Raw genomic sequence first — 25,437 nt, forward strand, 5'->3', positions numbered from 1 at the left:
GTGAGCCAAGAAGTATCATTTTCTGGACAGAACAGATAAAAGATAACTGTTTAAAAAAAATCTGTGTAGCAGCTTATGTAACGAGAGGGAAAAATGTCTTTCCTGTAAAATCTGTAATAACCAGTAGTAGTAGTCAATTCTAGAATTAGAATTGACCTTAAGAGACTCCAGTAGTTTTATGCGTTAGAAGTTCCACAGCCACAAGCTACTAAATGGGAATAAAAAGCCAAGCTTAGTCTAAGATTTCCTTGTGGGTTGATGGCATCTCAGAATTCACAAAGAAGTCTCAAGTTAAGACGTCGATTCATAACTCAAACAAGAAAATCTAGTGCTAGAATATGTAAGACTTCCATTTGGGCTCACCAAGTTAAATTAGACTAGTAAGTAGCCTCATAAATTACAAAAGTATTATTAATTTAATATTTAATTTCATTGCATCTGGTGTACATTGGTCCAGATGACTGATATCAATCTAATTAAATTCACTGACAAAAATTCCCATTACACGAATCCTAAATACCAAAGTCCTTGCTGAAAGAAAATGCCTGATAAACTTGATAAGAGCTTTCACTAATTATTAACTGTTCTTTATAATTTAGCTAAATAACTTCACTGGAAGATGTACCTGATAATTTTCTTCAACATGATCAATTATTTTATTCAAAATGGCATATTTTGCTAGATCTCATGCATAGCATTGTCAGTTAATGATGTAATCCCTACTAGCATAATTCTAACACAATGTAAAGAAAACGCAAATAAAAATGACCATGGTGTTGGCTGTGATACTCTAATTTAACCTGATAAACAAATTTGTTATCCTACTTGAAGGATACCTCATGAACTATGTAAATAGTAACCCATTTACTTATGGCCCAATTATAAAATAATTATCTTTTATGTATTAAGATTTATGTGCACATTTACAATACTGTAGATTTAAAAAGTGAGCAGGTATTTACTTGTCTTCAGTGATGACAGTTCTCTGGTATTTCTCACCAGTTGATTTTGGAGAGCTTTATAAGGAAAGTCACTATATTCAGTTAATTTTTACAGAAAATAAGAGACCATCTCAAGGTGGTGCTGTGTGCAGTTGGAGAGAGTTAACAAGTCTAGATCTTCAAAGTATCAGCTTATTCCAAGTTCTGCCCAAGTGAGCACAGTGAGGCTTGTGAAAAAACTTTACCATGTACATAGGTTGGATCTGTGCTTCTGCTTTCTGTGAGAGTATTTTCTGTTGCTGCACAGAACATACAAGTTATTTTCACCACTTGGATTTTGATATTCCTTTTAAGGTGAGAGGAGTGGAATTTTTTGGTGGTTTGGGGTTTTTTTTAAGTTATGGATTAATAGTAATACAGACATTTGAAAGAGCAACAAACCTGACCTAATTTTAGTTTTAAAATCAGCCATGCTTTTAAATCATTGTAGTTCTTTTATGGATTTACATAGACCTTGGCAGGCTTAACTGTAAGATTCTGGATGTTCATGCAGAACTTGGCTGGGAGTGACAAGGCCAAGTATAGTTGAAAGGTACACTGGAAAATGAGCTGACACGCACAATTGTAAACATCCTACTGGCGTCATCCTCTGTGCTCGAAGAGGTGTAACTGGGCTTGGGATAGTCTTGGGAAGCTAAACTGTTTCCTTCCTTTCTTTGTCCTACAGGTGGAAAAATGAACAAAGTTAAATGGTTTTTGACATGGCCGTTGATATTCTTGCTCTTTGCCACCATTCCAAACTGCAGCAAACCACGCTGGGAGAAGTGGTTTATGCTGACATTCATCTTATCCACTCTCTGGATTGCTTTGTTCTCCTACTTCATGGTGTGGATGGTAAGTGTATGTAGCAGGACTTCATACTGAATGAAATGCGCATCTCAAAATAGATAATAGACCTCTTGTGCATTTGTTAAAGCAAGGCATGTAATTGTAGTGCAGTCTCTTCAGCTCATACTCAATTATTATAATTTTAGCTTTCTGCTGCTTTATCCTGCACAAATAATTGGGCCTTTACTGTGTAGGGTCCAGTACAGTACAGGAAGGTGCCAGCCTGATTATCAAGACAGTGTGGCTATCCACATCCTACTAGTAAAGGACATTTAAATGAAAATGTTTAACTCTTAGCAGCTGAGACACCTTTAGAAATTTGGCTACAGGGTCTCATACTGAAACGTGCAGGGTCTCGTACTGAAACTGGATGCAGCTGGATGCAGACTCAGAAGTGGTGTAAAACATCTTGATTAGATAAGAAGGAAGATTCTTAGTGACGATTATTATGGTTGCTGGTGTGTTTCCATTTGTCCTGCATCTGTGAGAAAGTGTGTCAGGTGTATATCTATAAGTTGTTGTCAATTCAGGAGCATACTTACTTGAAGATTTTAATAAATTCCTTTTTTTTCCTCCTCACCCTCTTTCAGTCTCTCAAGTTTACCTTTTCAATTAGAGAAGAGATGACTAGGAAAGCTGCTCAAATTGATTCTGTGATGGCAAAATGAGCAGTACTTCTGCAATATAAAGCTGAAGATTGATAGGATTCTGTGAAGAATTCATATGCCCATTTTCCTTTTTCTTTTTAAGGGAATATATGGTGAAGAAACCTTCAGCTGGTTTCATGTTGGAATATATATAGTCTCAGATATTACACTCATAGACACATATATATATGCACACTCTTCTGGTCATGCATATGGACAAATTTTTGTTCTTAAACTTCTTAAACCTGCAAAAACTTTTTTGGATGGAGAACATCTCTACTTTCCTCAAATGTGTCAGTCATTTGCAAACTGCTTTATGTTTCTTCTCATGGAAGATTGTGTTTTCTGTATGCTTTTTGCAACTTTCTATATAGGTTTTGCATTGTAAAGCAATCCTCTTAACATAGACTGTTGAAGAAATTCCTATACCAGCCACTCATTCTGCCTGGCATAATGATGCCAAAGCCACGCATTTATTTCATATTATATGTCCTTTGCAAACTCACACTCTGTACCTTGGTTCCATATGTAGATATCATAAATGAGAGAGCTGCTCATTAAGGGTGCAACACAGTTTGTTCTGAGGCAGATGGACTTTAATACCCTGTTACCAGTTGCAGCAGGAGAATCATGCCTACTCCCATTTCTGAGTCCCTGACCCTAAAGATAAGATTTATCATCAGGTTCCTAAAATACACCTTTTCTTAGGTGAAGGGTCCAGTTCTACTCGTGTGAGACACTGGGTAAACTTTTTCAAGAAAACAACACAGAGCCTTAAAGACTTCCATCCTTAGCAGTCTCTGCAGGGAGGCAGCTGCCTGACCCTGATTCAGTCTTCTAACTCTCACAAGCCTATTTCCTTTTCAGCTGCCTTTTCTTCATGCTTTTTCAGCCCTCTTTGAATATTCCAACTAAATACAGTTCCCTGTCCTTTCCAAGAATTCTGCAATCTTCAGAGATTCCCTGAGCTCTTTTAAAGCTGTCTCTGGAGTCTCAGGGGACAGTATAACCAGACATGCTCACTTCAAGATTGTATCAGAAGTCATGCAAGAAATTAGTTTCTTCTTCATGCGTTGGGTTATAATAAATTCTTTATATCTCTGCCCCTATATTACAATATAAATTGATTGCAGTCCTTTTGAGAATAGAACCAGTGAGAATCTTTGCCATTCTTGGGAACAAAGAAGTCCCAAACCCACAGACTGGATCACCTGATCTCCTTAAAAGGTCAGTATATCATGTTAGAAGCACAGAAAATGGAGTTTGGTTTATTCAAAAAATGTTGAATAATAAGACCCAAGGTCCTTTTCCTTTGCACAGGGTTGTTTTTAGGCTGATTATTCCACAAGTATTTGGTTTGCAGAAATAGGTAAGTGTCCTGAGTCTAATCCTGTTAGGATCCACACCAGAAATCAAATTTAAGAGTATGGCACAACTGTATTGGAATGAGGAGACTTTCCAGATATGGTAAATTAATCTACTTGCCTCACTGTTCAGGTGACTGTGATTGGATACACCCTTGGGATACCAGATGTGATCATGGGCATTACTTTCCTAGCTGCAGGAACAAGCGTCCCAGACTGCATGGCCAGCTTAATAGTAGCAAGACAAGGTACTGTGTCTGCTGAAGCATAACTGCATTCTTTCATACATGCTTTGTGATTTGCTTCCTCCATACACACAAATTGACAATTTTATTTTATTTCTATTATTATTATTATTATTATTTTATTTTTTACTGTATCAGGGCCTCATTAGAAGCCAAAAAACTTTGCTATTTATTGTAAATCAAAAAAGTAATCCTTGTCCTGTTATCTTTTGCTTATTGGGACTGGGAATTCTAGCATTCTAGAAGGTAATTCAACATTCAGATATGCCATGCGTGGTATGTATCAGCCACAGAAAAAAGATAAAAGTCATAGACAAAACTAGAATATCAGCTATTAAAAATTACATTGAAGAATATATACTGACGACCACTTGTCCATGTAAAACTTGTACTGATTTCTAGAAGACCTCTCAAACCCAGGGAAGTGAAGTGGTTTAAGAGGATGTGGCAGAAGTCATGTTGCTCCAGGCATGCTTCTCATCCAAATGCAGACCTCTTTCCCACTTGGACATATGAATAGCCATGCTGGATAGAGTTTTAGATAACTGTCAGCTGTGTCCTCCTCAACTGTCCGTTTGAAATTGTCAGAGGCTTTCTTATGTATCTTTAAATTTTTATTAAGTTTCTTTACACTTCCTTTTTTTATTTGAAAAATACTGGTAGCAGCATCCCCTCCTATTGATGGAAAACATTAAAGCTGACAGCATGATCCCTGGTACAGCAGTAGAATAAGAAAAGGACCTAATGGTATTCTTTTCCACTGTTTCAATTCCCATAGCCTTTTTTTTTTCCTGATAATGAGATCTGCAGCACACATCATTGGGCAAACAAAAATGTTTTGCAGTGATAAATTAAGTACTCAAAAGCCCTACCTTTGTAATTTGAGATAGAAATAGTGCTGTTAAACGTTGCCTGCTTGAAAAGTATTATACATTTAAAATATTTAATTTTCCAGGTTGTATTATTTTTTATGTGCAGGAAAATCTCACAAAAAACAATACAAAAAAGTATTCAAAATTTTTATGGAACCACCTTCCTACTAAATTAATTTTTCATGTGCATTATTAAACAGATTTTTGTAACGTTACATTTTTAAATTAACAAACTGCTTCTTTAGATTAGTTCTTCTGTTGTATTAGACAAAACTACTGTAGGGATCTTTTCCTTCTGAAAGTGAAGGTAAGCACTAGCTTGGCAAAATGCAGCCTAATTTCCTTAAAGAGAGTACAGGGACTTAGCTCTAGTTGAATTCAAGAGAGTTGTTTACTGACAGAATGCAGACAAATATCTAATAGCAGAGAGAAACACTACTATAATTTGAATTCAAAGCATTACCTTTCTCTCAGCAGCTTCCTGCTAGAAGATACTGTATTTATGGTGTGGTAGTGTATGTCTCCACTCTGTGTATACTCTGAAACTGTTTGTGAGATGTCCTATTTATATCAAAGTTCCACTTCCTTTCCAGTATTCACATTTTGAAAGTGATTTAATATTTATGCCAGTGCCTAAGGGAAATTAGCAGGGACAGAGAAGAATTCTACCTTCCTCATATTCATTGGCAGTGGTGCAGAATGACATGCCAGCCAGCGATGAGTATTTGAAGTAGATTTTGTGTAATACCTAGGTACTTCACCACAATTCACTCTTTTTTAACTTTCCTGTAGCATTTTATTGTTCCCGAAGTGCAATTATTGCTGATTGAGCCCCATAGAAGTGCTTAATATCTTTGACTACCAACTGGTTGGGTTATTTTCAGGATATCTTTGCATCATTCACATGAGATAAAGGTCACGTAGCCACATACTGAATCCCATACATAATCTTCAGGTTTCCTGTGGCTGCTGGCTATTTAGAACAAGACTTTGACATTGAACTCAGATGCTGAATGGATACCACACACCTTGTAAAAGCTTTTGAGGCACAAGGAAGATGTAGTTGGAGTGCAATTTTTGCACACTTTTTTCAGAAGTCATGCAAATGTTATGGAAATTGTCTCCCTACCTCAGATACTCTGACTGGTTCTAGGGGGAATTGCATCAATGAAGATCATTCCCTTTAGTTTCCTCTAGTACACAGAGTAATGGTTGTATACTTTGAATTTATTGTTGTTTTTTTTTCTCTGCAGGCCTTGGTGACATGGCAGTGTCCAATACAGTAGGGAGTAATGTCTTTGACATTCTGGTGGGACTTGGCATTCCATGGGGTTTGCAGACCATGGCGATTGATTATGGATCAACTGTACGTATGCTTGGCAAATCTTTAAGTTCTCCTTTTATTCTATTTGTAAAAAATCCAAAAAGGAAAGCATGCAAATAAAATAAGTAAACCCCCAAAGAACCTGCTGAGCATGTTATTAGTTGCTAAATAAAGCGTTATTTCTTTGCCAAGGAACATAAAGTTAAGGAGGCAATTCTCCTTCCACAAGCTGCAATTAATTTCCAGTTTGTCAACTGAAGTATATTACACTATGTAGCAGAAAAATAGTGCCATGGATAGTTCATGGCTCTATCATTTCCTCACTATACAACTTCTAGCACAGCTGTCTCCGTATACCTTAGTATTTTTGTCTGTAAGATGAGAATAACAGCTTATCTCTCTCTTCTGAGGATTTTTTAACATAAACCCCATTATAAATGCTGACTTCTTTTTTAATGGAGATGGGATTACTATACATTTGCTTTGATTCCCTAATCTTCCTGTTCTTCATTATGATAAATCTGTTGTGGATTTCCATAGTTTAAAATATGTAAGTCGCTATTCAAAACAGAAGGTGGACTATAAATCAGTAAATTGATTTTTGATCTCCAAAGCACAGCTATATGCTGAGCATTTTAAAAGTCTCTTCCAATTCCCACAGGTTAAGATAAACAGCAAAGGACTGGTCTATTCAGTTGGACTTTTGCTAGGATCAGTGGCACTTACTGTAAGTATCTGAGCATCTCCAAGTATTCCAATTGCAAAATAATTATTAGGTATTTACACGGTATAGAAGGATAAAATAGAATTACCTAGCATTGCTTCTTGTGAAGTATAATTCTTCTAGCAATAACATGAGTTGAAGAGCTACCACTGTTCTCAGTGAGGACTGAAGTCTGGCATTTGGTGCAAGAGATGCTAGATATGTGTAGGTCCCATAGATTTCAGTGGCAGTGTTGAAATCATGGGATCCAATAGTACTTCTTTGGTCCTGTGTGCATACCCCAGACCTATCTTTACTTTATGCTGGAACAAGACCCAGGTACGGTTCATCACCCTTTGCCATTGTCTCTGATTTCCAAAACCAGCCCGGACTAATCAAGTGCTGTAGCTTAAACTGTTAATGAGTACTAGTCAGTGAGGACTGTGAACCTCAGGGCTTTAAATGCACATGCTAAATGTCACTCAGTGTAAGACACTTGCCCTTGTAACACGACTTATCAAGCTGGAAAATTAATTCTGTTTCAAAAGTCAATTTTGCTGGTACTTAAGGTCTGATCCTGCTGACTCCCAGGGAACCCTCTGTAGGAAGAATCAAATCAGGTATAAGGAATCAAAAAGGTATAAAATATTCACTTATACTAATGTCTTTGACTGATTGCCTGGGAGACTTTGTAGAGGCTCTATAGGAAGAAGGGGTCATCACTGGAGATTTCACACTGTTGCATGACTCGGTCTTACAAAACTTCACATCACCTGTGCATGATGTAAGTGGTAGAATGACATGGGCTGTTGGCTACTAACTTCCTAATGTGTCTGATACACAAGGTGTGAGAGCCTATTCTTTTCTTTTTTTTGTCTTATCCCCAGTCTGCCATACTGCACACTGCCTGTGAAACAACAGAGTTGTTCTGTAGACATTTGTATCTGATGTTGCTGCATGCATATTGGTAACCAGCACTTTGGGAAAAAATGGGAAGATAATGCAGATGTGTTACTATGCTAGCCCTTCATGTTTTTCTGAAAAGAATCATTTCATAGCAGAAGCCATATCAGCTGAGTTTGAGGCATCTATTAATTGTCTCATTTGTTCTGCTGAATACCCTGATTCGCACAGACCTTTCCAGCAAAACTCAGTGGAGAATTTTGAGCGAAACAAATAACAATTCAGAGGCACACAACACAATTGAAAAGAGGTGCCTTCCTGAGGACTTCATTGCTTTGCTACCTGTAACTTACTACTACCCTTAGTTCTGGAGCTCAGCCAAACTGCAAAGAAAGCACCTCTTTTGAAGCTGTTGAAAGAATGGGCATTAGGTGCTGGTGTACTACTGGGACATAAAGAATCTGCAGGGGAACACTTGAGGGAGGGACATTCATGTAGTTCATTCAGTGCTCTACTTTAGTTCATTAAATATTTTGTAAAACAATCTTAGGGCAACTGAGAGTCAAAACAGAGTTTCAGTTCTTAGTTTGGGCTTTTACATTTCTTTTCTTGATCAGAAAAACAAATGTAATCTTTTTGATCTATAAAATACTGAGAATGTATTTTTATCTTCATACAAGATCTCTAATTCAAAATACTCGTTTTTAGCTTATAATGGGTGTTTCTAAAAGTTTCCTTCAGAGCTTAATTAACTAATACTTTGTTTGCTTGCAGGTGTTTGGAATCCATGCAAATAAGTGGAAACTTGACAAGAAATTAGGCATCTACGTGTTGTTTCTTTATGCTGTTTTCCTGTGCTTATCGATAATGATAGAGTTTAATGTCTTCACCTTTGTCAACTTTCCTATGTGCCGAGAAGAACTTTAAACCGCAATGAGGAGAGAGGCTGAAATTCTTCTGATTACACATGCTGTAAATGGCAGGAGGCATTTCACATTTTTACCTTCTTTCCATCAGTAATTTGAGTGTCGTTCCTGCTTCATCAGCTAACAAGCACTTTTACCTATGCGGAAGGAAAGCATACCTTTCTTTTAACTTGCTAGCTCAAGGCAACCAAAGCATTTTCCTCCTCTTTGGGTACTGCTGCTCAGACATAAAGCTACGTGGATCTTATGCAGCACTGTAAAAGGACCCATTTCTGGGCATTCTGTTGTGGTTTTCATTCTCCTTTTGCAGACAATCAACCATCACCAAGGTTAGCAAGAGGATGGGAGAAAAATCTTTATAGTTCCTTTGATTTTGACATTTATTTTCCGTGGAAGGATAAGAGGCAAGTTCAGAACTTTTCTGGGCTCATTCAAAATATCTCAGCTACAGGACCGGAAAGTCCAAGGCACATATCATGGCATGCACTGTTGAGGACATCATTTCCCTTTCAAGTGCTCTGCTTATAGAGGAACTGCACTGACAGTTTTTGATGGCAGTGTTGGATATTTATCACTCTGTTCAATGAACATGAACAATGTGGCAGAGAAAGAAGAGGAAATGGTTGTATGTTGTATCACTTGTGATGATGCACACTAGAAGTCAAGAGTATCTGCATACTGAAGAAGAGAATTACATGCAGAAATTTATACTTGAAAAATATGTTTTATTGTTAATGAGGAATGCTGTACACATAAATATAAACTGACATTTGTGGAATATTACACCACAAAAAAACTTTGCATTGGCCATTGTAAGACCATTGTGTAAATTTAGAAGAAACTAAACAAAATAAAACTGGGTGCTCAGTAACTATCAGTTGTTATCAGCTGAGAGTAGTATCTGAACATAATCCAGACTTTCTGACAACAAAACCCACCCTGATTATGATTTGATTTGATTCAATTTGATTGGTGGGAGGAAGAAGCTTATTTCATCAGTCAAGAAGCTGGTGTATTCTTCACCAATTTTTCTTTATTCCCAGAAGCTTAATGAAGCTGAGTGTCTGTCGTGGAACAGTGCAGATAAGAATCACATAGACAAAAGCAAGTCTGTCAAGAGATTATGGTCCTTGATTTGATTGCATGCAAGTTTTGAAGCACAATATACTTCTTTTCAACTCTGAGTAGAAGCCAAGTTTTGACATCCTTTCCACCAGCATTAATCTGATGTAAGGAATTACTCTGAATGTAATTGACAGCAAGATTCAGCCCAGAGTATTGAAATAATGGGTAACATTCTACATTGTAGTGGTCATACAATTGCAAATCACTGAGACAGCATATTTTGAATTGCTACTAAACTTTAAAAATATTTTGAAGCTGTATGTGAATGATCACATAAAGTTTCTAAAGAAGCACAGTTAACTTTATACATAGATTTTTTTAATTTTTTAATATTTATAAACCAAACCTATCAACTAACAGTTGATGTGTTTTTAAATATATAAATATTTCCATTAAGACTATATATAAAAAATTGTGTCAATGAGAACATACTATAAAATGTTAGTAAATAAGCACTTACTCAGAAAGTTCCTTCTTTTAACAAATGATAAATAATTATTTTTAACCAGCTGACATGCAGAATACTGTTTACACAGGCAATGTGTTTACAATTATGACTATTTTAAAAATTATTTTAGTACAAATTAAGGAGTGTATTCTGCTGTTGAATTTTTTTTAGGAATTGAATCCTTTCAATGTAATCCTAAAGAAAAAAAGAACACATTTGTTATTTGCTTTACGCTTTGTTACAAATGTCAGTATTAGTATCCATTTAGGGTTCATAATTTAAAAGTTTTGTCGTTAAACAAGCCAGTTCTAAAGATGGCCACAAATACAGCATTACTAAAATGCTTTATTGAATAGGCAAGCATGGCAGTAAAACACATTTTATCTCAACAATGCCAATGACCCCATTTCTAGGCATTCAAGACATTTTTGCTGCAGTATAAAGCTGAGGAGATGGAATTCATGGTCATCTTTGATTCTTCTGTTGCAGAAAGGCTGTGAAAATGCAGCATACTGCTGCACCACTGTAGGAGCATCCCCTTCTAGTCTTACTCTCTCCCCTGCTGTCTTTCAGGAGGACAGTTTGCTGCTGAAAATATGGTGATGACTTAAATATAAGACTGAAAGGAGCAGAGAGAGAGGCTGAGTAAATGTTCTTTTCCTATATTCTGCCATTGTGTGGTCTTGGAGAACTCCAAGCAAATATTTGCTCTCCTGTGCACGGTTCAGGCAGCTCAGATGTCTTCACACAGTAGAAGAGTGGTTCCAAAATCAGGTTTTGAATGCTTAGTGAAAGCTGAGTTGACAGTCATGAAGGCATCAAAGCTTATAGTGCCAGATCTAGCAAATTGTACTGTACCTTCATATTTCTGAACGAGGCAAGTTTGGAAAAATACAGGCACCAATCTTTTCTGTAGCAGCTGACCCCCAGCCCAAACATGTGCAGATTTTTGTTTGCTAATGCTATGAGTTCTTCAAGCATAATTTAGAATTACTGTACCTAAATTGAATATCACCTGCTCCAGAAAACCAGTATTGTGTTTTAGCAAGGGTCAGTCTCAGAACATAGTACTGCCCTTAAATCATGTGGCTGGTCCTGTCATCTACAGCCTTCCCTGAAACATAGACCCACTTCAGGACAATTTATAATACAATTGAATTCTAATGTTGCATTTCATGAGGTGGTCTCATGCATATCCTGCTATGAGACAGGTATCATGCCATGCTTATAATTATAAATAACCTTAGTAGGGTTCTCCTCTGGCATCACCACATGACCAAGGATGTATTGTTTGCCAAAGAATTATGAGATGCTGTATCAGGGCCTTGATGACACATTATCATATGTAGTTTAAAGGGTTCTTAAGTTATCACAATCCATATGCTAAAATAAATAGAGTTATACCCCAAGCCATGCAGGTAAACTGAATGGTCCAAGAAAGATCTGATTGACAAATCGTTGTAGGTCAGATAAACCCACATCAGAATGTATCAGTAATTCAGTAGGCTGTTGTGGAGTAATAACAGACTAGTGCCTTTCATGTGTATACAAAAAAACAAAAAAAACAACAACCAAAAAAAAAAAAAAAAAAAGAAAAAAAAGAAAAAATTTGCTTGTGTAGTCAGGAAACCATTGCAAATTTTGCCATTTTCAAATCAAGAAAAGGAGTGATTTGTGCTTGGCTCTCTGCAATTAGTACCGTTCTATCCTGCAGCTGTTCAGATTGTGTCTCAAATTTTGTAGCCATTTTGTTTTATTAACCATTGCAAGAGTTAGCTGGCTGAATTTGGAATGTGTGTCGCAATGTTCTATAAGTTAATGTTCAGCTCAAGAGTGAAAAGAAAGCTGGTGGATGTGAGAGGTAAAACTGTTACTGTGATCTGAAATTTGCCAGCATACTAACATTGAAAAGTAATACAACTCAGAAAACGATATCCCATATCCAGCAAAGCTTAACTTCAGCAGGTTTGATTCCATTCTTAAAGCTAAGCATATATCCAAGTGCCTTGCTGGATTGTGTCCTAAGATGACAGTGGAGCACAGTTTTTGGGTTTTCTGTCATATTCAGATCTTTTCATATTTTACTGGGTTTATAGTCTAAGGATTTTATTTCTTTCTCAAATTATAAGGTTTGACCAGAGTCTGTAGACTTCTGCTCTGCTGATACCACTTCTAATTTCCACTCTTGTAAATAGGAGAACACATTCCTTGTCTCAGACTTCAAAACTGTGCATCTGCCCTTGTGTGTATGAGCAGGAGCAAAACTGAATTATAGCTGGCCAAGGAGGGCTTTTAGCAGCTCTTTTCTGCTGCAGTTCTCCTGAAGTAGCACAGTCCCACATAGACCCACAGGTTGCAATCCTGTCTCTAGCAAGCAAGTGGGAGTTTCCGTTGAGTTTGACAATTTTTGATTACATTTATTTACCATAACAATTGTATTGCATTAAAAAGTATTGCTTGAGTAAAGATTTCAAGCTTAGGATCTACATGTCTAAATCTAAGAAGCTACAGATATGGTTATCTATTTGATGATCTAAGGGCTGCTCTCTGGGCTGAAGTCTAGCCTAGAAGAACACCTTAAGTCTTCCCAACAGGTACAGCATAGTCAACATCTTTTTCCTGGCTCATTCATTGGCGTGCCAATTTTATTTTGTTTTTGTATGCTTGCTGCAGCTGTAGCAAACATAAAATTAGTTTCTGGATTTAGATTATATTTGTAAACTTTCTGTCAACATGTAAACAAATGGAAAAGGTCTTTACTAATCTAATACTTAGCAATTATAGAGAAGATTCTATTCTGTCTTTGATTTCCCTTGTGACTGTGCTTTAATTGCACTTGCTTCTATTATGTGTTTGCTCTAGTTGCACAAATCCCGCATGGATTTTGTTGTCTTCCTTTCTTGGATTTCTTGCCATTGTAACACCATTTACTTGTGTCCTACTATTAGTTGGTTTTGGTAGAGTGCTTTAAGCTGTATAAATACTGCCTGATAATTCATGCCAAGGAAAGATCAGACCTAATGTAATATGAATCAGACACTAAAATAACTGATAGCCAGGTGAAACCAAAGAGTCTTCCTAATTGATATACATCACCTTTAAGCATAACATTCTGTCATTGCAAGCCTCAGATCTCTCTCTGTTAGTTATTTGTGTTTAAACACTCAGAAAAAAATCTGCAGCTCGTGCAATTGCTACACAATTTCCTTTTTATTTCCTTGAGTCTGAACTCCATATTTTTCATTTTATTGAGTTGTGAGATTTATGTGATGGTTACACAGATAAATGACAGCATTTAGTTCCAACAACTCTGTACCAAATCCTTTATTATTCTCTTGAACTATTTTGAAAAGTCTGTATGCAAGTGATCAATGTTCTGCTGAAGAGGAGAATGCCGTTCAACTGATATGTGCATTCCAGTTTCTGACCTACTGTGTACATATTTAAAAACCTCCTTTTGAATAACTTGAGCACACACTTTTCTCACATTTCCCCATATGTCAGGTTCTCATATTTTCTCCCAAAAGAAATCTGTGAAATCCTATACATCCCTATCCTGACATGTGAGATACATGTAGCTGCTTCTGCACAGGCTGAAATGCGTAGTGGTTGTGGTAATTTACTCCTCACGTGGTCCTGCTTGCTGCCATACTTCTGACATACAGCGCACTGTCTGAAAGAAATTAATGATTATGGGAAATTAATGCCATTTGGATATTTTCTTAAGGGACTGCCCATTTGAATTTAATCCCATTTATTTTTCTTTTTTACTTGCACAAAGAATGTAGGCAATCATTGCCATCCTATCAGTGAGATGGTCTTGATAAACTTGAGAGACAAATCTAAAGATTGATTTATAGCACTAGACATGATTACAAATTCTCAAAGTATCAGAATATATGAAAACTAGACAGGTATAATCTCTAGAAAGATTGATAACAACAATAAAGATGCTTCCTTTCAGAGGATTTTTACAGCAAGATTATGGCCTTCATTCAAATACCAGTTATGTATGCAAAGAACACTTGTAAATCTCCTTCCCCAGCGGCACCTCTGTTTCAAATAGGTGTAACTGCAGCAAAGTTGTGCCCAAATTCTTGCCTTCATGTTCTTGGGAGTGATGACAGTGCTCATTACTGTCCTGATAGTTGGCACAAATTTGTGTCAGTGGAACTGAGCATAGAATTTGACTCACACTATCTCCTCCATTGCAAGAAAGTATTTGAAATAATTTATGATCATTAAAATAAATTCTGAACCTTTTAAAAACCTGTGTTTCATACTTGCAGGCATTTGCTGAGCACCCCTGGGAGGTGCAATACCTCTTTAAATATTATTAAAACTTTCTGGACCTGCTTACTTTGAAAACAGAAAGGGATGGGTTTGTAAACTGTAAATAGCAGAAATCTCTCATGTTATTTATTTTTTCAATGACTGTGACCTTATGCACTGTGAATGCTCTGTGATATGGGGTCCATTGTACAGATAAATATGTCATGGAATCCAAATGGATTTAATGTGATAATTTGTTACAAAATGTTGGCATGATATTTGATTATTTTTGTTGTGAGAATTATAAAAAATAGTTAACTCAGCATTTATAAAGATTATAGCAGTCAGTATTATAATGCACTATATAAAAATATGTACACTGTCAATAAATTATATAAACAACTAGAGTGTGTTTCTTTCTCAGATGATAAAATGTGAAACATTCTCATGTTTATTATTGAAAATCTAAAATTTAAGGACCCAAATAGGTTATATGCCTTTACTTTTTTGGTGAAATCTGGACCCTGCTGAACTGAATTAACGAAGGCCCACATTTTCGTCTATTCCAGGGAGTATTGCCTGGATCAAGCCATTATTGGAGTGAGTTAAGTGTATTGCTTTGATTTGCAGCAATTCTGAAACACACAGTTTGCTCTTTTGAGACTAGAAGTGTGTGAATTGCTGAGAACACAGTTTGCTGTACTGAGGCACTGATTCAGAAGCAATTATGACAGCTCAGAAACACCCTGATGGGGAGCATTTTGGCTGCTTTGTCTCATGGTATAGTGGTGTCCAGCAGGTTCACACTGAGTACTGGGTGCTGACAAAGGGGTGGAAGTAAGATCTGAAGGCTGAGCAGTACTACTTTCTTTTCCCAGCAACCTATCCTCTGGAAATACTCCTTCTTACCCTTGATTGCCCATTTTCAACATCCTTGTAGTCCACCTCAGGGTCTGGTGACTTCTGGTATATATGTATACAGGCTCTAGTGCAGTCTGTTCTGGACTCACAAAAAGCTTTTAAATGAAAAAAAAAAAAGGAGAAAAAGAGAAGCTAAGAGTTAACTTCATCTCGTGGCCTGTTGTATTAACAGTTTGATTAAACAAGTTTTCTCATGAATACTCCTAGCCAGTTTACAGCCAGGAGATGCAAGTTAAAACAAATCTTGATCTTATTTTTCTTAAGCACTGTGCATGAGACTGGAATCCCTGTTGCTGTATAAACCTGCCATTAGCCACTCTTGGCTTTTGTGCATCTACAGAAAAGTCTCATGGAAGCGGAGAAAAGGGATATCCTACATTCTTTGATTTTTACATAAGGGTTCGTTCATTAGTGTATGCTAAGCTAAACTTTTCTAAGCTGGGGAAAGAAAAGGATTCCTTCTTATACACAGAATTAACTTCTAGGAATCAGAATCTGAATGTGAAAAATACCTCTTCTTTTAATCCTTCCATTCTTGACATGATGACCCATCATGATCTGTTATGTAATAGGTTCTATAAAAGGCACACAATCTATGGATTAGTGACACAATAGGCATGATAATTCCTATGGGCTGTTATCACATGCCGTATTATTGATGCAGCCACTTCCTACTATATGGAAAGCAGAACTGTCATGTAATCTGTGCATATGCTGAAAGCACTTTTTTATAGCCAAAGTGCTCATTGTACTTAATGGCTTCCCCCATAAGCCATTTTTAAACCTTTCCAATTCAGCTGCATAAAATTACAAAAATGGGCTGCAGCATGCTGTGGCTTAAGATGGAAAGGGTGAATCAGTTCTAGAAAAGAAATGAATTTCCCCATTCAGCTTGGATTTATCATAGAGGAACCTCAGTTTAAAGTAACTGGGTGTTATTTTGTCATTTAGCTTTTGTGTAATTGTTTACTTCCAAAGCTTGATACTAGAACACAGTGTCACATTCCAAACCTGTCAAATCTCTGGCTTAAAAAAATACCTAGTAAAGACTGGACAAAATTTCTTATGTTAAAATTTGTCTTCATTTTCATATTTTAAATATTTTACAGAGATACTGAGTACTTTGCAGAAAATTACAAGATCTTTTAAAATTAAATTTGGTCAACATCTTTAGCAAAACAAATTTTGAAACTTCACATTTCTGAAACTACATTCTTTACATTGAAAATAGTGTGAAAGATTTCACTCAAATCACATGAAACTGAGATAGCACCAAAATACTGGATTTTTTTATTCTGTATTGTTGCCATTTTTTCCCCCCAAATCTTGTGAATAATTCTAGTAATTTTGTTTCTGCTTCCCTAAAAGTGTCATTGGAATTGTCTAACACTCTGTGATGTTCTACATTTGCAAAATCGTAGGTCTTCGCACAGGACAGCTGCCTATTTGTGTGAACAGTTTTTCCCATCTGAGGAGGTCCATGCAAGCAGCCCAACTTGCCAGTTTTTGTCTCAGCAAACTTTTTTTCCAGCAAAGCAAGGGTAAATGCTGAGTGAGCCTGGTCCCTGCCGAATTGCAGGGGAGGGAAAGGAAAATGTGGGGTAGAGCTGAATCCATGTGAGGCATGTAGGAGATTGTTCTTTGAAATACCCGAGGTGCATTTCAAAGGTGCCCAACTGGTGAGCAAATCTAGAACACATTTTTTTCTTGGACCTCTGTGCTCAGAACCCACAGAAGGATTCAGAGCTGAGATCTGACAAGCCTGCAGTAAGGAATGAGTGAATCTCAGCCAACCTGCCTGCTAAGAGGACTAAATTCTTCATTGAATGAGTTTGCCATTGCCTTAAAATTACTCCAGGAGATGGAGCAACTAGCTCCTTAATGTAGTAGAAAAGAGCATTATGAAATACCGTAGCTGAAAATTTAAAACTAAATGAGGAAAAAAATCAGGTGCGAATTTAAATAATACCAGCAATTAAGCCCTAAGACACCTTATGTAGAAGGGTGGTGAATTTTCCATCATGCAGTCTTTCAGTCAGGCTCTTTGACTTTCTAAGATGAATCCTTCTAAAAGTCAAAACATAAATTTTCTTATGTGAACAGAAGTCACAGTCTTTATTAAAAAAAAAAACCTGGAAAAATTTGGTCTATTGTTAACCCAGAAGTTGTGACTTGGTGACAGTAAAGGACCCCCTGACTCTCCTTAGCTCAGTGCCGGCAGAATTGGCTCTGTGTTCTATACTGAGGTCTAGTTTCCCTCTTGTCAATGCACTGGCCGTTCCCTGACATTTGCATTCAGCTATGGGCTGTATGGCACTGTCTATTTTTAAAAAGCTGAGAAATTACTTCTAAAGATAAAAGGGGCAAAAAGTTACCTGTGTCTCCCTGTCCATTCCATGCAATTGCTTTTCTCCGCCTCTGCTTCCTACTTCTGCCTTATTTTTTCCATTATGCATTCTCCTAGTGTCAGATATTTCTGGAACAATGGGGTTGCCAAATAGGAGTGCCACCAGCCCTGTCTGACAGCACATCTGTCAGTCCCCAGCTTCCACAGCTGGTCTGTATTCAGTCAGGTTTCCCATACAGCAAACGTTACTTGATCACTTAAATAACTCCAGGTCAAATGTACTCTGAGACTGACTGCAGCTTCACAGCACAGATAGCTGTTCATTTGCTAGCAGTTGTACAACCTTATCATTAGCTTTTGCTTTAACTGGGAATGTTTTTGTGAAGCTGTCCTCTGCCAGTGTTAGACATTTCATTTTCTCAGGTCCTGTGTAAATATAAAGGTTTCCAAGCTCCATCTGGTTCCAGTTACTCAAGCAGTAGAAATACACATGCTTCAGGAATTTGCAGACGGAGACTTACTGCTTTGCTGCCTTACAAAATCCTTTACAAAGTTCACTATGCTCTGTTGCCTCCTGATATACCTGTAGCCTGTAAAACAATTTCCCTTGAAACTTATTTAAGTTAGAGAAACAAATAAGTTGATGGTCTCATGCCCTTCTTTCTAATGAGGTTAACCTGCCTGCACTACTAAATATGGGTTTCTAACACACACACACACACACACGCACACACCCTTGACCACCAAAGACTGCCTCTTCCTGAAATCCCCCGTTCATATAAATACAGGAAGTAGAAATAAGAGAGGCTAAAATCGGATCTTCTTGGTAGTTTGCTTTCATTTCAGTGCTTGTTTAGTCCTCTGCCCTCCGACACTACTGAGCCTGAAGCTGGTTTTAAACATCCTCCCCCTGACGCCCCTTGAAATACCATCTTCAGTGCAAAACCTGAGGATGTGGAGGTTCTGCTCAGCAATGGAAAGGAATTGCTTTTCTTACCGAGGAACTCTCAAGCCACTGTGAAACAGAAAGTGTCTTAAAGTTTGCTGTAAGGATGAAAACATCAGCAGGAGAGAAGGGAGCCAGGGATGACTCAGGGTAAGTCCTGAATCTTTAGTGACTGCTCATTTTTAATAACTGTTGCTTTACTTTTCCTACTTAACAAAGAGTTCTCAGCTGCATTTGTAAGCCAGCTGCTGAGTTATCAGCTACATAGTCACAATAGTGTGGCAAGATTGTGCTGTAATTTACAGTATTTCCTTTAGCTAACATGTTCCAGCTAAAACCAAACTGCAATACCTTTATTTAGCTTGAATCTTAGCTATTTAGGGAAGAAGAAGGATGAATCCCAAGCTGCAGTTTAGGGCAAAGGACAGAAAAAGGGAGTTTTCTGGTTTTGGAAATGTGACAAAGCTTTTCTGGGAGGCTTGCTTTGTTTCTGCTGAAATGCAGAAGTGGATAAGGGCTCGTCCCTATCAGCTGATGGTCACTCCAGCTCCTACATGCTAAGGTATACACAGACCCTGTCCACAGACTCCCAAGAGACTTCAAATGTACTTTCTGTCAGGAAAAGACTACGGGCTTTCCTTGCTCCTGGCCAACAAACACTGCACCTTGCAGGACTGAGCCCCAAGAAAACATAGTCGGACAGAAAATGGGTTTTGACTGGGACAACAGTCAGCTAGCTCCTGGGATTCCAGGATAAGGCTGGAATCCTCCTGAGGCTTGGTTGTGTCATAAAACCCATGCTGAAGCTGAGAATTTCTGTTTCCTGTTGTAAACAATCAAGGGAAAATTACATAGCTGCTGAAACCTTCAGTCACCCCCCCTTGGAAAAACATAGTAATACCAGTTATTAAGACTTTTTCTTACCTGTTTGACACACTTAGACAGCCTATTTCCTGTGAATAAAAGCTCCCAGATATGTCTGTGATGGGTCCGGTAGAAGAGGCTGTATGGGTGGATAGATATGTGATACTTGCATTTTCAGTCACTAAGTGTGCTGCCAGACTTGGAGCACACTCAGACAAAAAGGAGGTGAAATTGCTGCTGACAGGCTACTGTGCAATGGTTTCACCATAGCACTGTTCCCAAATACCCACATGGAGTGCGGGGGATGGAGGGAGAACCCTGCATTACAATTGTCACTGCTTTTGCCTTGTTCAGTTGTTTGCATTAAGTGGAACAATGACACTCCTGTTTCAAGGTGTAATTCCTCAGTTCCATGTGATGTTAAACACTGAGGGACAAAGATCACATACCCATAAGGAAAAAATGTAAGTATCCAATCCCTGTAGACTGGCAAGAGGAACTTAGTCGATGATAAACCAGAGAATTTCCACTTGCAGATATTCTCTGCATTTGTGATAGTTAAGTTGTTAAGTATTATAAACTGAAAGATATGTTCTCTTTATCTCTTTCTCAACTTGTCTGAAATGAACCACATGCTTGCAAAGGTTTGTTTTCAGTCTAAAGTTACAGGAGAAAGTAAACAAGCAAACAAGTAAACAAGGACTGTAAATCAAGTGGTTGGAGGAATCATAAAGCATCAGTGGGCATGCCACATGCATTCTTCATAGAGTTTTGAGCATCTGAACAATTTAACAGAATGACCTTTTTTTTCATTAACTGATTGTCTTTATTTTCAATCTATCTCCCACTCATAAAAAAACTTGGGTATTTTAAAATCTGTTTTAACTCTCTCTGTTTACATTCTATAATATTGGTGAAGATTCTCAAAATTACACTTCAGCATGCGTACCTTGTGGCCTCCAACACATTACAGAATTAGAAACATTTCTAAATGGTGTTTAGGTAATTTCCTATTATGGTCACACTGAATTAGGTGCCAATTTCACAAAATATATGTAGATAAAGTTGGTAGCTTTCAAAAGATATGGTAATATAGGGCAAGCTGCTGATGGAGAATCTGTACCTGATTTTAAAATTCTGTGCACAAAAATTGCATGAGCAATTGCTGAGATTGCACCTCGGTTTACGATAGTCTTTGGGCTATTAATTAAAAGGGAAGGTTTATTCACATGCACAGAAACTATGCCAATGCAAATTATCTTAGAAGTACCCTAGCAACTTGAAAAGTATCCATGTATCCATTCCTAGTAATGACTGAAGGGTCTATTCTGCATGTAGCAAATCCATACGGAGGTTTTGCTGATTTATACCTGTGAAGTGGCAGAAAGACACTGGGGAGAAACCTGCCTCCAGAATTAGCAGCTACTCAGAGAGGAATGAGGGAGAAGTGTAGCCAGGGGCTGAATAGAAATCAGTCTAATCCGATTGCTCCAAAATGGGTTGGGAGAAATTTAAGCAGTAATTCTGACCTAGAGTCAGGCTAACTCCTAGGAACATTAGTAAGTGGTGAGATCACAAAACACCTGGAGAAATGGGAGCTGCTTGAGCATGATGACCATGGTTTCATGAAAAGATATATGCCTTCACTCCAGCATCTGGCAAATGTACAGGAGATGATTAGAGCAGATAGGAGCTGAGACAGATATTGTATGCAAATATTTAATAGTCCTTTGAGATAGTGGCTGTTTTAGGTTGGGATGGGTTTCAGTGGTTCTCATTTCTGGGACACCAGGTTACCTGATAAAGTAATGATTGTGCATCTTTCTGGTGGCATGTTTCTTGGCACAAAACCCACCATCACAGTTGACAGATTTCATGTGATGAATTTAGAAATAAAGAGGTCAAGCATTGGAGGAATCTGTAAACTGAAAAACTTTGACAGGTTCACAGATTTTAGTTTTGAAAGGGACTGTTTTGACTATCTTGTCTGATCTCCTGTGTAGGGCAGACCAGAGATCCTATCAAGTACACTATCAAACCCGTGACTTCTGCTGGAATGGGAGCTTTTAGATACTTGTTGACCACAAAAGCTGTTATCTTCTACCCAGGCTACATATATGTCTCTTCAGTGCAGTAAATAAATCTAATGCCAACATTTACAGGGTTGAACTGAGAAAACAATTTTTAAAGACTCCTTAAAAGCCATACTTTTTAAAGGGCTTAATCTAAGCTCATTTGAATCAGGAGAACAAGTCCTGTTGGCTTCAGGAGGTCTTGAACCCAGTGCAAAGTACTGCTAAAAAAAAATCCAGACCTAGAACATATGAGATGTGATGTTTAAATGGGCCAGGGACAGTTCAGGCAACTGGAAACAAGTCTGTTATCAAATACCTGCTGTCTGTCAAGCAATGATACACTTTCCAGTCAAGAGGGATAGTGCTTCTCAAGAAGGAAATGTTTGTGCTCAAGATGCATTGCACCAAGATCAGCATATTACTGTAAAGATACAAAGAAGGTGGTGCTCTCCAAAGCTACCTGATTTTGGTATGTCCAGGGAGGAGACAAAAATCTCCTGAAATTCATTTAACAGAAGAGCATGTTTACAACCACACTGACTTGTTATATGATCTTTCCAGTGCTTCCATTAAGTGAGTACTTGCCAAGCTTGGCAGATGCTTGGAGCACATTGTGCAGTGGTACTGGTAGTAGCACGGAAGGCAACTGTCCCATTGTTTGCTGGCAGACAGACCACGCTGGGAATATTGCCCCCAAGTAGGAACTTCTCATCATTGCAGACTGCCTTATATCAGTGTTCACAGGAATGGGGCCACAAATGTAAGCAGTATTCTGACCATCTATTTTCTACTACAGTTTCAGCTAAATATAGTTTTCCACTTCCTGTCCTAAATGGCTACGTGCTGGTTTGTGTTGTTGACTTTCCAACCTAGAGGTGACATAGGCTGAAAAATGTACACATATGTTGTGTGCATCTCTCTTGCTCTGTGTGTACAGGTATATATGTAAATCAGTGTGTCCTAGAGACTAGTTGTGAGGGTTGCTTGGCACAAATTTGGGCTGGCTTCATCCCTTATTCAGCCACATGTACATATTCCAGATATCTCAGAGATTATCTATTTTATAGAATTTTTCCAAGTGATAGCAGGACTATATATTAACTCAACTATCAGTAAATATAAGTGACTTCTCTGAGATCAACAATATAGGATTGTGAGATTCAGAAGAATCTCTAAAATTACCTGAAGAGTGGACATAAAAGCCAATACCTAAAGCAAATTCATTAGGAAAAAAAAAAAAGCTTCAGCAAGATACCATCCCAGAATTTTAAATGCTTATCTGGCTTGATTGCTAAAGAGCATGGAAACCAAAGTGCCTTAGTGAAACTTGGACAAAATATTGTCCATCACAGACCTTTAGCTGTTATAATTTTGAAAGGAAAACATATTTTGCATTTGGGAATAGAAAGAAATAGCTCTTTGGAAAGGTAATTAGAAAGAAAAGGCAGCTGTTTGGAATGACTGATCAAGTTCTAGTGCAGATGGATCTGTGAGGAGAGGATAGATATGATCATCAAAAGCTCTTGGTGTCTCAGAAGTCTATCACACTTTCCCAACTGTATCAAACAGGTATTCCCCCTGTGTAGGGAAGGGCGTCTGTATGTTTGTGATTTTTTAGGTTGCCGTTTGTGAGGAATTACAAATTAATGACAATGAATTTAGGTCTTAAACAAGTAATTTTGTTCTTTCTAATTAGATTTAGAATTAGAAACAACAGGGGAAAGGACATTTAGCAGATGTTCTCTAGAAGACCAAGGAGAGGTTATAATGCCTCTTGCTATGCTGTCATCAGTACAGAGTGGTCCTACAGTCACAAGCCGTGGTACGTGCTGGGATGGAGCTGCTCTTGGCAGCCCCAGTGTTCAGAGCAGCAACTAGATAATTGAGCTGATCTGGGGCCTTATGTGGAAGGGACTTCTGAGGTATTAAAACAGGAATAGTTACAAACCTGAGATGTTTGGTCATTAAAAAAAAACCCAAACGAAACAAACAAAAACAAACAAAAAAGCCCCCAGCATAATATTCTGTACTTTTAAATATTCATACTACCAAAGAAGACGTCAAATTTCTCTTTCTGAATAGTTATGGATCAAAACTGAGAAAACAAAAATGAAAGGACACATCTGTCCTGCAAAGTAGGAGATGTAAGGATGCTGGGCACATCCTGGCCCTGGCATTGATCTAACTGCACAGAGAGAACCAGCAGTGAGAAGACAGCTGAACAGGCAAGTTGGCATCCATGAGAACTATCTGCCAAAAAAGGTGCACAGTGTCTGCAGGAGTTGAAGCATGTCCGTCAAACCATTTCTATGCTTCTCTGCCAGAGAGGGCTGCCTGTGATACACAGGGTAGAGAAGAGTTGTCCTTGTGCAGTGGTTGCACCCCATCTGCTGCGGAGGGGCTCTTACATAAGGTCGCTTGTGTGTATGCTAGCTGTATTTTCTGCCAAGACCCTTGGCACCCCACTCTCCCTCCAGCACTCTGTTGGGCATCCCTGATCTGCTCTTACAATGCAGGAACACAAGTGTCAATCCCATCCTCCCACCCTGACAGGGGAAATCCCTAAAACATACAGATGCACATGGCTTAGTTGGAGCCACACACTGGTGTCTGGAGTAACTCAGAGTTACTACTGAGTTCAGAATCCATCCCAGGGTGTCAGGTGCTTACATCTCGGAGAGGCAAGGCAAGTTTCAGCTGGTGTCTTTTAATTGTAAAGTTTGAAGGAGGGGGGTTGTTTCTGTGAGAGTACCTGGTAACACAGCCCTGCAAGGCAGCTGTGGTCAAGGAAGCAGTGCTGTTTAACCTGTGCAAATAAAATAGAGCTATAAGCATCACCCAATATGGTAAATATTGTAGCTTCAAGCCTTTCCTCTGTCCATTCAGTACCTGACCTATCTAAAGTAATTCTACCTTCCTCCAGAAATGAGATCTCTCTATATCCTGCTGGAGTGGGAACATTAAGGCAAGATAATCAGTTGCAAGAGTTCTGAAGTGCTTAGCTCCTCTTCGCAGGCACCCAAAATAGTATAAATCTTTTTGCAAGCGAAGATGATTACTTGAGCAGCAAAGGATTAGCAGATGTGAGCACTGCATAGCTGGTTATGCTAGTCACATTTTCCTAAATAGATATTCTGTTAGATGCACACGAGCCAGGGAGTGCTATGGAATGCAGCTCTTTTCAAATAGATGAATATATACATGCCTATGTGTGTGCCTTTCCCAGACTTTCTATAACCTTTTTCTAAACAGGGAATATATTTATGTGTGAGTAAAGGATTTCTGTTTTCTACATTACTGGTACCTTTAAAAGGGACAAGGTGTTTTCAGTAATCACATTGTGTGACTAATATGAAGTCCTTGTATGTATGAAAGGATCTCTGGGTGTTTCATGGATATTAAGCCTCTCAACAACCACCTGACAGCAGGTATCTTCTACTGTCATTCTGGGGAGGGAGACCAAAGCATGAACTCATGGAGCAGATTTGGTTATGGCCATTTACTTTGTAGCCCAATCTCCTGGATCCTTGCTAAGCAGAGAAACCCTGGTCTTGCCCCAGACCCTCCTTTAGGTTTGGGGTGATGCTAGGAAGAGGATCGATCTCTCAGAAAGCCTTTGGTGTACA

General features: G+C 38.1%; 2 protein-coding genes across 2 annotated transcripts in view; both read left to right on the plus strand.

Moving 5' to 3' along the window:
- SLC24A4 (solute carrier family 24 member 4) overlaps positions 1-15,060 on the plus strand; it is a 96,365-nt gene extending 81,305 nt beyond the window's left edge. The window contains exons 13-17 of the mRNA XM_027673690.1: positions 1,669-1,835; positions 3,974-4,088; positions 6,211-6,323; positions 6,943-7,008; positions 8,662-15,060. Of these exons, the coding sequence (XP_027529491.1) occupies positions 1,669-1,835; positions 3,974-4,088; positions 6,211-6,323; positions 6,943-7,008; positions 8,662-8,814 (614 nt within the window). The 3' untranslated portion in view covers positions 8,815-15,060. The remainder of the gene's footprint in view (positions 1-1,668; positions 1,836-3,973; positions 4,089-6,210; positions 6,324-6,942; positions 7,009-8,661) is intronic.
- Positions 15,061-18,773: 3,713 nt separating this feature from the next.
- RIN3 (Ras and Rab interactor 3) overlaps positions 18,774-25,437 on the plus strand; it is a 65,409-nt gene continuing 58,745 nt past the window's right edge. Inside the window, exon 1 of the mRNA XM_027673679.1 lies at positions 18,774-19,022. Coding sequence (XP_027529480.1) covers positions 18,979-19,022 — 44 coding nt within the window. The 5' untranslated portion in view covers positions 18,774-18,978. The remainder of the gene's footprint in view (positions 19,023-25,437) is intronic.

The sequence above is a fragment of the Neopelma chrysocephalum genome, unplaced genomic scaffold, assembly GCF_003984885.1.
Source record: "Neopelma chrysocephalum unplaced genomic scaffold, ASM398488v2 Primary Assembly neopelma1_24, whole genome shotgun sequence".
In the NCBI taxonomy this organism is placed as follows: Eukaryota; Metazoa; Chordata; class Aves; order Passeriformes; family Pipridae; genus Neopelma; species Neopelma chrysocephalum.